Raw genomic sequence first — 14,918 nt, forward strand, 5'->3', positions numbered from 1 at the left:
AAAACAGGTAACATCTCTCCTGGCCCAAAATGAACTGTAAAGAACTTAGTCCTTTATTTCACTTCAACAAATTCTCCCTCTTTCTCCAAAACTGGCTTAGAATGAATAAGAGCGATGACACAGTAAAGCAGTAGATCTGTTAAACCAAGAATTACTACTTGTAGGATAAAAAAAATACAAGACTTCAAGAAGTCTCATGGGTTCAAGTAACTGAATCTCCACCCTTGGTCCTCATAGAAGTACAGCTACAGGAAAGAATAAACAGAATATTCATGTCACATGACAGCCTTAACAATGAAATAGATCATTATCCAATATCCAGACTATTATTAGCACTAAAAAATACTTCAGAAATTTCAGTTCAACTCCGTAAGTTTTACAACTGAAGAAACTGAGGCCAAGAAAGATTAAGACATTTGAGACCATAATGGGTCATTATCTTAGCAATTATTAAAAGTACTTTCTTAATTTTACCCAAAGTTTAATGTTTTCAGAGGAATCCTGCAGTTGAGCAGGTCAACTGTGATTTCCACATAAGGTAATAAACCAGAAAAAAAAAAATCAAATTCACAAAGAAAACAGAAAACGACTTACCTCTGGGTCTGCCAGGCGCTGAGACAGACCTACAACAAAGACGAGGTTTTTTTGTACAACACGCACACTAGCCAGATGTTTGCGATTCTCTGATATTTTCTGTTTTCTCTCATTTTGCTTCTGTTTTTTCTCATTCTTTATCCTTTGCAGTTCTTCCTGGGAGAGTGGTTTATAAACTGCTGGGTCTTCTGGATATGGCTTTAAGCATAAAACAAAAAGAAATTAGCATTAAGTAAATAAATAAAAAACATGAATAACAATTATCTAATTCTAGATGGCAGGTACGTGATTACAAGGGTACTTCAAAAAGTTGATGAAAAGTTAAATTAAAAGGCAAGTTTGGGGGTAGGTGACTGAGCAATCTCATACCGGTAAGCTCAGATCTGACTCAACTCCGCTTCCAGTTCCAACTTCCTGCTAATACTGTGTACAGTGGCAGACTGTAATGGCTCAAGAGGTTGGGTCTCTACCACTCACTTAGGATTCGAGGGCTGAATTCCCAAGTCCTGGTTTGAGCCTGGTCCAGTACTGGCTACTGTGAGCATCTGGGGACTGAATCAAACAGGAGCTCACTAACGTGTGGGCACTCATATTCTCTGTGCCTCATCTGAATGAATAAATATTTATCTTGTACAAAAAATATTGAAATCTATGCATAAGAGATCTTCAAAAAGTTAATGAAGCATCTCTCTCTCTCTGCCTTTCAAATCAAAAAAACTACACATGAATTATAAAATTTTGCATCAAAATAAACTTATCTTTTTTAATTCCGTTTCCCACAGTATGAAGTTGTCTCCTATTCTCCCTTTTCTGAATGTTCTAACTGCTTAAAATATTTTTATATAATAATAATTAAAATGTCCAATAAAATAGTTCTAAAAATATTTAGTTTTGGAGGGCTTGGCACAGATGACTTTTAACACTAAAACTGAACAACAAAGATTGCAAAGCAAATCAAACAGTATACATCTGTGTATACAGTATACACCATTTACAGGAAGATTAAGCTTTTAAAGTGCTATGTAAGAGATAAACTATGTTCAGTTTTCTCACCAAAACATGGTTTTACATGTTAGAATCAAACAGTTAATGACAACCTACTATGTACTAGTAAGATTAATGAAGAAATTCAATTATTTTTTTTAAAGATTTTATTTATTTATTTGACAGGCAAATTTACAGACAGTGGGAGAGAAAGAGAGAGAGAGAGAAAGGTCTTCCCTCCACTAGTTCACCCCCCAAATGGCTGCTACGGCCAGCACTGCACCGATCCGAAGCCAGGAGCCAGGTGTTTTCTCCTATGCGGGTACAGGGGTCCAAGCACTTGGGCCATCCTCCACTGCCTTCCTGGGCCACAGCAGAGAGCTAGACTGGAAGAGGAGCAACCGGGACTAGAACCCGGTGCCCATATGTGATACTGGTGCAACAGGCTGGGGAATAACCTAGTACTCCACGGCGCTGGCCCCTCAATTATTCTTAATACATTTCCAGTCTAAGAGAGACCAATGAGCAAATAAATAACGATATTGAAACTATTATTTCTACACTTAATACTCATGTCACCGTAGCAACTAAATTAAAAACTACACTTCAGGGGCTGGTGCTGTGGCATAGCATGTAAAGCTGTTTCCTGCAGTGCCAGCATCCCATATGGGTGCCAGTTCAAGTCCTGGCTGCTCTACTTCTGATCCAGCTCCCCTGCTAATGCGTCTGGGACAGCAGTGGAGGGTGGCCCAAGTACTTGAGCCCCTCCACCCACACGGGAGACCTGGAAGAAGCTCCTGGCTTTGGATCAGCTCAGCTCCATCCAGCCATTTGGGGCAGGAACCAGTGGACACAAGCTCCATCTCTCAGCATCAGCCTTTCTTTCTCTGTGACTTTCAAGTAAAGAAATAAATCTTTAAAAATAAATAAAGCCCTACACTCAAGTATCCCCATATATAAAAAGAACGCAACAACAAAGGTTAGTATAAGAAAAAGTAGGGGTCAGTGTTAAGCCTCCGCCTGCCATGCCAGCATCTCATATGGACGGTGCAGCATCTCATTGGACAACCAGTTTGAGACCCGGCTGCTCCATTTCTGAACCAGCTCTCTCTTTTTTTTTTTTTTTTCCAATTTTTTTTTTTTTTTTTTTTTTACAGGCAGAGTGGACAGTGAGAGAGAGAGACAGAGAGAGAAAGGTCTTCCTTTGCCATTGGTTCACCCTCCAATGGCCGCCGCGGCCAGCACGCTGCAGCCGGCGCACCGCGCTGATCCGATGGCAGGAGCCAGGTGCTTCTCCTGGTCTCCCATGGGGTGCAGGGCCCAAGCACTTGGGCCATCCTCCACTGCACTCCTGGGCCACAGCAGAGAGCTGGCCTGGAAGAGGGGCAACCAGGACAGAATCCAGTGCCCCGACCGGGACTAGAACCCGGTGTGCCAGCACCACAAGGCGGAGGATTAGCCTACTGAGCCACGGCACCGGCCATGAACCAGCTCTCTTCTAATGCACCTGGGAAATCAGTGGAAGATGGCCCAAGACCTTGGGCCCCTGCACCCACATGGGAGACCCAGAAGAAGCTCCTGGCTTCAGACTTCAGCCTGGCCCAGCTGCAGCTGTTGCAGCCATTTGGAGAGTGTATCAGAGGAGAGGAGATCTTTCCCTCTATAACTCTGCTTTTCAAATAAATAAATAAATCTTTAAAAAATGCCTACTTTTATAAAAAAATTTTATAAAGCCATTATTTTTGTTACTGGCACATAGTAACCCCCCAAAAATACTCTCAATTTCACTGTTGTAGGTTTTTATCCTTCCCACTAGTGTCCTGCACATAAGCATTCAAAAAGCCAGTTATTATTATAATTAATCAATAATAATAAAGGACAATAGGGCACAGTAAATCCAAAAACATATAAAACTGGACATGAAGAGCTCAGGAATGGAAATCATAATTGGCTGGGAAATTGTGCCTATCAGATATATCCATGACAGGCAAAACACACACACACACACACACACCAAAAAAAAAAGAGGGCAAAGAAAGCTAGAGAGACTATCTAGCAGCCCAAAACTTGATATGGGTTTACCATATTCTGCATCCATTTCTTTACATATTGGAATCAATAAAAAATAAAGCCAAAACTCTCTAACTTGAGAATATAACCAGCCTAGTGCTGACAGCAACCAAGAAAGTGAAATTTCCCCTCATATTTCTCAATGTCTAGGTCTCAAACCTCAAGGTCTCAAAAAACTTTGTTGTTTCCCTTTCATGGCAACTTCCAGCTTAACTTACTATTTTTACAGAAAACTTTATAAACCTCACCATATCAAAGAACTATAGCTGGATAGAGAAAAAAGACTCAGACATAACTCATAACAGTCCTGTAGGCTATAAATATCTATACCATTATTTTGCCAAACTAAGAAATCTGAATCATATAGCTAGCTAATTGGTCCTATTTGGCATATTCTAACCTACTTGTGAATAGGAGGAATATAGAACAATAACATCTCTTTTGCATGATCCTAAGGATTTTCTCCAGGAACAAATATAAAGTTAGTATGGCACTATAAATACTTGCTAAAAGAACACCAAGCTATACTTTAGAATCAGAAATTTAGCCATGCTAATTTTCCAGAAAACTAAAACTCCTATATTTTGGGATTAGAAACTATTTCTTACATTTTAAGGAAACAAATGGTTAAAGATCTATTAAAGACCTTTCTCTCTCTTTCTCTCTCTCTCACTGTCCACTCTGCCTGTCCAAAAAAAAAAAAAAAATCTATTAAAGTTCAATACATCAGCTATACAATCTTCCTCATTTAAGCTTTTCTCAATGATTCCTCTCCAAATTTTCTCTATTCTCTACTCACTTTCCTGAACCTCTATTACTTATCTTCTTCAAATCTCAGTCTATCACTGCCTGCTCCTAGTTTTGTTTCAAAGTGTGGTCTATGCTCTGCATTTTACCAATCCATAAGTACAAAAATTGAGAATAAGTAATAATTTGATGTTGCCACAACATTCAAGTACATTATCAGTGAACTCTTCACAGAATATTTATTAGTGTAACAAATCACAGGATACAAGGAGAATACTAGGCATGCAATAATAGGACTCTATCAGCACTCAATAAAGCAAAAACTGGTTCTTCATTACAAAGACAAATTGAAGTAACTTTGCTGGGATTCAGATTCTTCTGAAAACCAGAGATTTGACACTCAAAAGATTCTTTTATTTGTTACTATCCTATGACACTGTGAAATCATTTTTAAACATGAAGCAGAGTATGCAAAAACCTAAAACAAATGTATAGAGGTGACAGGAAAAAGTGGGACTGCAATATCAACTCTTATTAATCATATCACTGACATACTATGGTGTATAATAATGGGTTATACTGTTATCACTTTCTCACTGTCTTTTTTCTGTCATTTCATTTTTTTCCTATGGAAATACATATATCTTAGGCTTCAGTCAATTTTGTTGAAACACAACTGTTATGTAATACAAAAGATATAAACATAACAATGAAACAAATTATTTCATTATTAGTTACCTTCCAAATCTAGTTTATTCCAGCAACTTAAAGAAAGTTAAAATACTACCATTTTCATCTTAATGTATTTGTGAAGTTGTATCTATTATTAGGAAGAATAAATATGCTAAGTTAACCTAACCACCCACAGCAAACACATAATCAAAGGCTTTTTCAACTTAATTTACCCAAAAGCTTTCATTAGAAATCTGGGAAAGCAAGTATTCCGTAACAGTCCCCCCACACACACACACACCCACACACAAGCCCATGGTCATATATACCTACTATACAAACTCAAATATTTTTTAAAAGTCTACAAACTGACTTAATGCAATGAGGAAGGGAGGTTGATAGGTGGGAGATGAAGATATCTAACTGGAATAACTGCTGAAAATGAGAATGAAATTCACAAAAGTTGTAATACCACTACTAAAAATGATTGTGGGGCCAGTGCTGTGGCACTGTGGGTTAACGCACTGGCCTGAAGCACCAGCATCCCATATGGGCGCTGGTTCCAGTCCCAGATGCTCCACTTCCAATCCATCTCTCTGCTATGGCCTGAAAAGCAGTAGAAGATGGCCCAGGTCTTGGGCTCCTGTACCCATGTAAGAAACCTGGAAGAAGCTCCTGGCTTCAGATCAGCTCAACTCTGGCTGTTGAGGTCATTTGGGGAGTGAACCAGTGGATGGAAGACTTCTCTCTAACTCTTTCAAAGAAATAAAATAAATCTTTAAAAAAAAAAGGCATAATCATCTTTGCAGAAAATTCTAACATCTATTAACCAATGCTCAGTATACATGGTCAAAATACAAAACTGTATGATAGCAATGCTCTGTAAAATGGCAAATGCACAGCAGAAGATGATATTTCAAAACAATATCATGTACCACAGCTCAAAACTCTAAAATACTTACGGAAATATGCTGTACTACCTTATACACTAAAAATTATAAAACACTGCTGAAGAAAATTTAGAAACTTGAAACTTTTCATTGTATTACTATCTTTTCCTTTTTCAATTTTAGATATTACCACACTATGCATGTGAACGAGGGAACTCATTGTTTTTAAGATGCCATTTTTCTACAAAATGATTTGTATATTTATGACAATTCAATCAAAATCCCACTATGCTTTTTGTAGAGACTGACATAATGATTTATGCACAAATCCTAAGAGAACTTACACCATCCAAAATACAGTCTACAAAGAGTAACAATGCAGAAAAACTTGTCATACCACATTTCAAAACTTAAAGTAATCAAGTAAGTATGGTATTGGCGTAAATACAGACATCATCATCAACAGACAGAATTCAAATGCTAGAAATGGAATGACATAGTCATGAGAAAGTGATTTTTCAAGAAAGATTCCAAATCTACTCAAAAGTAAAGGCATAGTCTTTTGTACAATAATACTGCAGCAACAGAATAGCCATATTATGGGCCGGCGCCGCGGCTCACTAGGCTAATCCTCCGCCTAGCGGCGCCGGCACACCGGGTTCTAGTCCCGGTCGGGGCGCCGGATTCTGTCCCGGTTGCCCCTCTTCCAGGCCAGCTCTCTGCTGTGGCCAGGGAGTGCAGTGGAGGATGGCCCAGGTGCTTGGGCCCTGCACCCCATGGGAGACCAGGAAAAGCACCTGGCTCCTGGCTCCTGCCATCGGATCAGCGCGGTGCGCCGGCCGCAGCGCGCCGGCCGCGGCGGCCATTGGAGGGTGAACCAACGGCAAAGGAAGACCTTTCTCTCTGTCTCTCTCTCTCACTGTCCACTCTGCCTGTCAAAAAAAAAAAAAAAAAAAAGAATAGCCATATTATTTCTTTTCTGTACAACTTTTAGTTTCTCATAAAGTCAATAATTATGCTTTTTCCGGTTATATCTTTAAGTGTTAACATATTACTAATTCAACCAGTAAATTTCTTCCAATTGTACCACGTTTTTATAAAATACTTCACTTTTCTGAGTCATCAACTATCCTTTCAATTTCATCTTTTTATAGAAATCTAATTTGGAACTTTCTGATGATGGATGCTATCATCTTCCCCATCATCCCATGAATCTCTCCTGTGTTAGATCACTTGTCTCCTTTATCTCAGGTATTCATTCTTTCACGTTTGTGAAAGAATTCCTGATAAAGAATGCATGCAAGGTTAAAAACAAAATGTTTGAAACCTCTCAGGCCTGAACACATCTTCCTGGGTATCTTTACATTTAACAGCTGAGCAGATATGGGATCCTAGGATGAAAAGTAATCTCCTCCAGAAGCATCTTCTAGCTTCAAGTATTATTGTTGAGAAGTCTGAAATGATTTTGATTCCTCATCCTTTACATGTGACCTATGTTTCCTTTGGAAATTTCTTTGTCTATAGTATTCTGATATATTTTTTTAAAGATTTATTTTATTTATTTGAAAGTCAGAGTTACACAGAGAGGGAAGGAGAGGCAGAGAGAGAGAGAGAGAGAGAGAGAGAGAGAGAGAGAAACTGCAATGGCTGGAGTTGCACAAATCTGGAGCTAGGAGCCAGGAGCCAGGCGCTTCTTCCGGGTCTCCTACGCAGGCACAGGGACTCAACTACTTTTGCTATTTTTCATTTTCATTAACTATTATTGTTCAGTGAATGTTCTTTTTTAAAAATATACTGTTCTTGTTTCACAGACATGATATCTTCTATTATTTCTAAGATGAAAACATTATTTCTGTTGAAGTTCTTATTCCTTGTCCAGTCTCTTGGTTCCCACGTCAATATTATAGGAGGCTACATCAATTAATCACCTATATTCTCACATTCCCTATTTCCAATAGTATTTTTCTCAGAAATGTTGCCCTGAAGGACACACAAAGGCTGTCTGAGAAATAACCAGACAGCCTAGGACCATGAGTAAGCAACCAGAGACACTAAACATTCTTAGTTTTTATAATCTGTCCAACTTTGCTTTTCAAAGTATATTAAAGCAAAGGAAGATTTCTGCAAAATGGGCAGTTTTATCCTATGGAATGAAACAAGAAGCTTGCTTCAGCTAGCTACCTCACAGTGTGGCCTTCCCCTGCAGGGCTGAGCTGAGTGTAAATGAGAGCGTCATAACTCTCTCCAGGACTAGAAACACTCGTGGCTTTCTCTTCGTTAATGCAATCGATGGGGCTAGTCTCCAGGAACCAAAGACTTCCTGGTTCCTTACTGCAATGTATAATTTCATAATTATTAATTCTGTCCCCAGCATACATTCTGGCAAGATTGTGTTGGTTGTTCTGTGTGCTTTCCATGACCCACTCCAACAATGAGAGCTACAGGCAAGAAGGTTTGGTGACTAAGATATCAAGGAGCAGTTTCTAGAGATGTGGTGACATTAACAAGAAAGCAAAACTCCTGGCCTTATGAATAACTGCTCCACCCAAAGACTTTTAACCTGGAGACCTAAGTTTGTTGATGCTGTAATCAGATTTATATTTTCTTACAAATATTGGAGAAGCTTGGTGCACATCCTTAGACAATCTCTGATTTTTCTATTTACTCTCACTCATGATCTTGTATCATCTCGTGTTTTTATGAGTAGCAACCCTATATACACTGATGACTCCCAAATATATTATCTCCATACTCAATCAAAACCTGATATCCAGATGTGAATATTTACCTGTCTGCTCATTATTTCCATTTAGATTTCTAAAAGGATTCTCAAACTTAACATTTTTAAAACTGAGTTCCTATTCTCAAGAAACCTACTCTTGTTGTAGTCTTATCCATTTCAGTTAATGATAATTCTTTACCTCCAGTTGCTCAGTTCAAAATTTTACCATTGTTCTCAACTTTTCTACTTGTCTATATGGTGACTCATGAATATAAATTTTCCAGGTCTCCCATGCGGGTGCAGGGCCCAAGCACTTGGGCCATCCTCCACTGCACTCCCGGGCCGCAGCAGAGAGCTGGACTGGAAGAGGAGCAGCCGGGACTAGAACCCGGTGCCCATATGGGATGCTGGTGCAACAGGCGGAGGATTAGCCAAGTGAGCCATGGCGCTGGCCCCTAGAATGGACAGTTTAATACATGGGTTTGTATTATTGACATTACTTTACAACAATCCAAAAGACAGAAAGAAAAAAACTTCAGAAAGCCAATCAAATTAGCAACCTTACAGACTCAGGTGACTTTGAAAGTCACCACCTTCAAGGCTGGCACAGTGGCATAGCAGGTCACCAACACCCCATATGAGTGCCGGTTCAATTCCTGGCTGCTCTACTTCTGATCCAGCTCCCTGCTAATGCACCTAGGAAAGCAGAGGAAAAAGGCACAAGTGCTTGGGCCCCTGCACTCACTTGGGAGATCTGCAAGAAGCTCCTGGCTTCTGTCTAACCCATTTCTGGCCATTGCGTCATTTGGGGAGTGAACCAGTGGATGGAAGATCTTTCTCTCTCTCTAACTCTGCCTTTCAAATAAAATCTTTTAAAAACAAAATTACCACCTTCAATGAAATAGTTCAGTATGATTGTTTTCTATGGCTTCTAATAGCTAGAAACCAGTTTTTAAAATGTGATGAAATTTTAAAAATCATAAAGAAAAATATACATTTTTGACCACAATAAACATTAAGACTTTAATTTATTCTTCCATTCACAATTCTTTAAAGTATACTAAATGTACAAAATTATACTACATTATATAGAAATATAGAAATAAATTAGGCAAATTCTATAATAAGGTTACAGATATTTGCAGTGATCCCTAAGAGAACAAATAATGTCCTTTAAGATAGAAATGTGCAGTTCTATCTTTTCTAATAGTTCATTCATTACACTGTAACTATGTTGCAGACGCTTGTCAAAACAACAAAACCCACAGAATATTTTTTTAAAATCACCGGTTTTTAGACTTAGGTTTTTAAATACAATAGTTCAGAACAAAGATCTAGGACTCAAAAGATGTATCTAAATCCCAAAGCTACTACTCTTAAGTTGATAACTCCAGATAAGTTACTTAAATTCTTTAAACTTTTATTTCCTTAAATATAAAATGGAAATATGAATATCAGCCCAGAATTGTTATAAGGGCTCAATAAGTAAGCAGCTATTATCTTCTGAACTCAGATTTCTCTGTCATTTTAATCCACCTTAGTAAACATCTTTTTTCCTATCGTGTACTAGAAAACTAAAGCCAATTTACCTCCACATGCAATATGAAATGTGTTTTCTAATTTCATACCATTCTATCCAAATCCATTACCTCTCCATTCCTAATCCTCTTAAACTTAAGCATCACTGACCATATGTCCAGTTAGTTAACCACAAGGCCAAGACTTGCCCTGACTCCCAGTGCAATATTCATTCTTAAAAATATGCTACACCTGGGCCCGGCGCCGTGGCTCACTTGGCTAATCCTCTGCCTGCGGCGCCAGCATCCCATACGGACGCCGGTTTCTAGTCCCGGCTTCCCCTCTTCCAGTCCAACTTTCTGCTGTGGCCCGGGAAGGCAGTGGAGGATGGCCCAAGTGCTTGGGCCCTGCACCCGCATGGGACACTGGGAGGAAGCACCTGGCTTCTGGCTTCGGATTGGCACAGCATCGGCCATAGCGGCCACTTGGGGCGTGAACCAATGGAAGGAAGACCTTTCTCTCTCTAACTCTACCTGTCAAATAAATAAGAAAAACTATCTCCTGAGAACAAAATAGCGTACAGTTAAAAAAAAAAACTATACAATTACACATACATAACTATAAGGTTATGTTGAAGCATTTACCTTTCTACATGCAGGACAAAGCCCATTTTCATCAGTGCGAATTCGATGCCAACAAAATCGGCAAATCTGGTAGCCACAGGTGCAAGGGAAAAAGTTGATATCATCTATCTCCAAGGGCTCCATGCAAAGAGGGCATTCCACAGGGTCTTCCTTCGCATCAGGACTGCGAGACATCTTCACGTTTATTAAACAGCAGCAGAAGTTTATAATAATTTAAGGGAGAAGGAAGTTCAGCACAGAGAGCTAAAATATAGAACTTTGAAGACCTGCATGAAAAGAAACAAAATATATCATTTACTCAACAATCAAGAATAACATTATCAAAAAATTTGAAAAATATTGACTAGGCAACTTTTGCTATCATCTTTGAACGGATTTCTAGAAATTTTTGCACATTAAAATAAAAGGTCTGCCATTATTAATTTTTGGATTCAAGAAAAATATGAATTAACTTCCCGTCTACTAATGTATAGCATTAGTTAACATATTAAACTGTTAACATTTTAGGGAAATAAGTAAATATTTTCTGCTCTAAAATATACTCTACATTGTCTCATCTTTGATCTAAAAGCTATTACTACAACCCACCTCATAATGTATTTCTTCTAAAATGTATCAAAATTTACAAATATTGCATCGAAAAAGACTTTAATCATCTATCATTGTATATTTTTATTCACTATATATTACTATCAAACTTTTGCCACAGAAAACATACCAAAACTTTAAAAATTTAATATTCCAGATTATACTATATTACAATATTCTAGATTATTTTATTATATTACAATAATTATGTACCAACATGTATGTACTTATGTACTTATGGGAAAATAAACAGATATTAGCCAAAAGCATTCTTATGGTAATGCTACAAAAAGCCTAAAAGAAACACTAAGAGGGAGAAGGACAGATCTTTATATCTCAAACTTTTTATTTAATTCAATAAATCAAATTAATTATTAAATAAATATAATATAATATAAATATAATATCAATATAATATAATATAATAATATTAAATAAATAAGTTATTTAATTAAATAAGACTATGGATAGTAAAAAATTTTAAGCAGCAATTTAAGCTAACATCAGTTTTTAAAAATTTATTTATTTATTTACTTGAAAGGCAGAATTACAGAAAGAGAGAGAGAGGTCTTCCATCTGCTGGTACACTCCCCAGATGGCCACAATGGTTGGAGCTGCACTGATCCGAAGCCAGGAACCAGGAGTTTCTCCCTGGTCTCCCACACAGGTGGGACTTATGCCATCTTCTACTGCTTTCCCAGGCCATAGCAGAGAGCTGGATTGGAAGTGGAGCAGCCAGTACTGGAACCGGCACCTATATGGGATGCCGACACTGCAGGTGGTGGCTTTACCCACTTGGCCACAGTGCCAGCCCCCCTAATATCACTGTTATATGAAATCACTATTTTAGGTTAAAAGCTGGGAGCTTACAAACTAATCTGTAATCCATGTAAGTCCCATCAAAGTCACAGTGGTATTTACATAATTGGTCAAACTGATTCTTAAGTTTACATAGGAATAAATGCATGAGAATCACTTTAAAGCATCTTTAAGAAATGGGAATTTGCCATATCAGACACCTAACTGTACTAGAAAACTAGTCATTTAAAAGAATCTAAAGAATTTCTAAAGAATCTAGACACAGATATATGAATTTATATTATTTTAATATTTAATAAAAGTTATATGGGCTGGTGCTGTGGCACAGTGGGTTAAAACCCTAGCCTGTGGTGCTGGTACCCCACATGGGTGTTGGTTTGTGTCCCAGCTGCTCCACTTCCAATCCAGCTCCCTGCTACTGGCCCAGGAAGGGTTGGGCCCCTGCACCCACATGGAAGAGCTGAAGGAAACTCCTGGTTCCTGGCTTCAAATAGGCTCAACTCTAGCCTTTACAGCCACTGGGGAGTGAACCAGCAGATGGAAGACCTCTCTCTCTGTCTCTACCTTTCTCTGTAACTTCAAATAAATAAAATAAATCTTTAAAAATAAACATATTACAAATCAAAATAAAATGGACAGTTTTATAAATAATACTGGGACATTAGACTACCCTCTAGAAAAAACACATGGGTATGTATCAAGCTTACCTTGCAATCAAAATAAATCTCAAATGATCTAACTAAAGAAGCTATACATTGAAATAAACTGTTCAAGTATTAGAAGAAAAAAATCAATCAAAAATAATCTTGGGATACAGAAATACTTCTAAGGGGTCCCCTCCCAAACCAAAAACTCAGAAGCTTATAAAAGGATACAACTGACTTAGCATGTAAAAAAGAAAACAAAAACTAATTAAAGGCAACTATAAGAGTAAAGGCTATTGCTGGCGCCGCGGCTCACTAAGCTAATCCTCCACCTTGCGGCGCCGGCACACCAGGTTCTAGTCCCGGTCGGGGCGCCGGATTCTGTCCCGGTTGCCCCTCTTCCAGGCCAGCTCTCTGCTGTGGCCCGGGAGTGCAGTGGAGGATGGCCCAAGTCCTTGGGCCCTGCACCCCATGGGAGACCAGGAGAAGCACCTGGCTCCTGCCATCGGATCAGCGCGGTGCGCCGGTCACAGCGCGCCGGCCGCGGGGGCCATTGGAGGGTGAACCAACGGCAAAGGAAGACCTTTCTCTCTGTCTCTCTCTCTCTCACTGTCCACTCTGCCTGTCAAAAAATTAAAAATAAAATAAAATAAAATAAATTAAAAAAATAAAAAAAGAGTAAAGGCTATTATATTCACAATATACAATGAAGAGTTAATGCCCAGAATATAAGAAATCTTACAAAGCAATAAGAAAAAGGCAAGTAAGTAAAAAGGAAAAATGAGAGCAGTGTATGATGGGCGGTTCACAAAAGAATTACAAGTGATTAAAATATATGAAAAGATATTTCACTTATTTAGTTAGTCAACAGTAACATAGAATTTTTCCCCCTTTAGCCTGTCAAAGAAGTTAGTTTCCCTGGAAAGTACACATTATCACTGATCTACTCCCTCTAATGGGCCATCCAACTGAACAACCAAAAATTGTACAAGTCTGTATAAAACACGGGCTTAAAACACCAACAGTAAACTATACTGAAGTAATGAAGGCATTCAATCTAACTTCTAATACCTCTGACCATAAGACATTATTCCTTAAGTACAACTCATTAGAGTTTTGGTGAAGTAATTTAAGGAACGCTAATAAGAAAATATATTGGAGATTAATTAATATGCTTTCTAGGAAGTAAATTACATAAATTAAAGAAAAGACATATTGAGGTTTTCCTTTTTTAATTAAAAAAAAAATTCTACCAGTATATGGGGTGGGGAGAGGACAAAGCAACAAGAAGTTCCTTAAGATAGAACGCAGAAGCAAGCACATGTCCACACTTCTAGCACCATGGAGAGATGCCACACAGGCACGTTACCAAATGATTCACACAGAAGATAAAATGTGAGAGAGTATTCTGATAGAACACCTGAACCCAAGGCAAAAGAGCTGACTGCTGCTTCATCTCCTCCATTAAGTAGCTATATGATCTTGGATAAGACACTCTAAAGTTAAGGACATTCATTTATTCATCTGAAAATAAAAAAAAAAAGACAAACTTGTAGGGAATTTCAAGTATACAGAAGTTTCCTAAATGTACTCCCTCTGAACTAAGCTTTTGAAATAAGCTTTAAAATTTTTGTTATTTGAGAGGTAGAGCGATAAAGACAAAGTTCCCATCTGCTGGTCTACTCTCCAAACACGTACAAATGGGCGGGGCTGAGCAGAAGTCAAGTGCTGGGAACTCAATCCAGGTTCTCCGAAGGGTGGCTGACGCCAGTTAATTGACTCAGCACTGATGTCTCCAGTGATCTCCATAGCAGGAAGCTGGACTCAGGAGCCAGAGCTGGATATCAAACCCAGGCATGGGATGCAGGCATTTTAGCCAGTGTTTTAACTGATGGTAAACTGCCCATTTCTAAGATAAGCTTTGAAATATCCTAGCCCAAACCTTCATTTAGGGAAGAATAATGTTATTTCATAAGAGAGTCAACTAATGAGTCAACAGAATGAGTTGAAACAAAATGATACATAA

At 38.4% G+C, this 14,918-nt stretch overlaps 1 protein-coding gene across 8 annotated transcripts in view; it reads right to left on the bottom strand.

Annotated features, from left to right (window-relative positions):
- CNOT4 (CCR4-NOT transcription complex subunit 4) overlaps nt 1–14,918 on the bottom strand; it is a 135,990-nt gene that overhangs the window by 67,214 nt on the left and 53,858 nt on the right. For all 8 annotated transcript variants that reach the window (XM_002711994.6, XM_008258152.5, XM_008258151.5 and 5 more), the window contains 2 exons: nt 10,842–11,107; nt 595–792 (listed from right to left, as the gene is read on the bottom strand). In XM_002711994.6, the coding sequence (XP_002712040.1) occupies nt 595–792; nt 10,842–11,015 (372 nt within the window). In that variant the 5' untranslated portion in view covers nt 11,016–11,107. The remainder of the gene's footprint in view (nt 1–594; nt 793–10,841; nt 11,108–14,918) is intronic.

Source organism: Oryctolagus cuniculus, chromosome 3 (assembly GCF_051225735.1).
Source record: "Oryctolagus cuniculus isolate XC-2025 breed Fujian yellow rabbit chromosome 3, ASM5122573v1, whole genome shotgun sequence".
NCBI classification, from domain to species: domain Eukaryota; kingdom Metazoa; phylum Chordata; class Mammalia; order Lagomorpha; family Leporidae; genus Oryctolagus; species Oryctolagus cuniculus.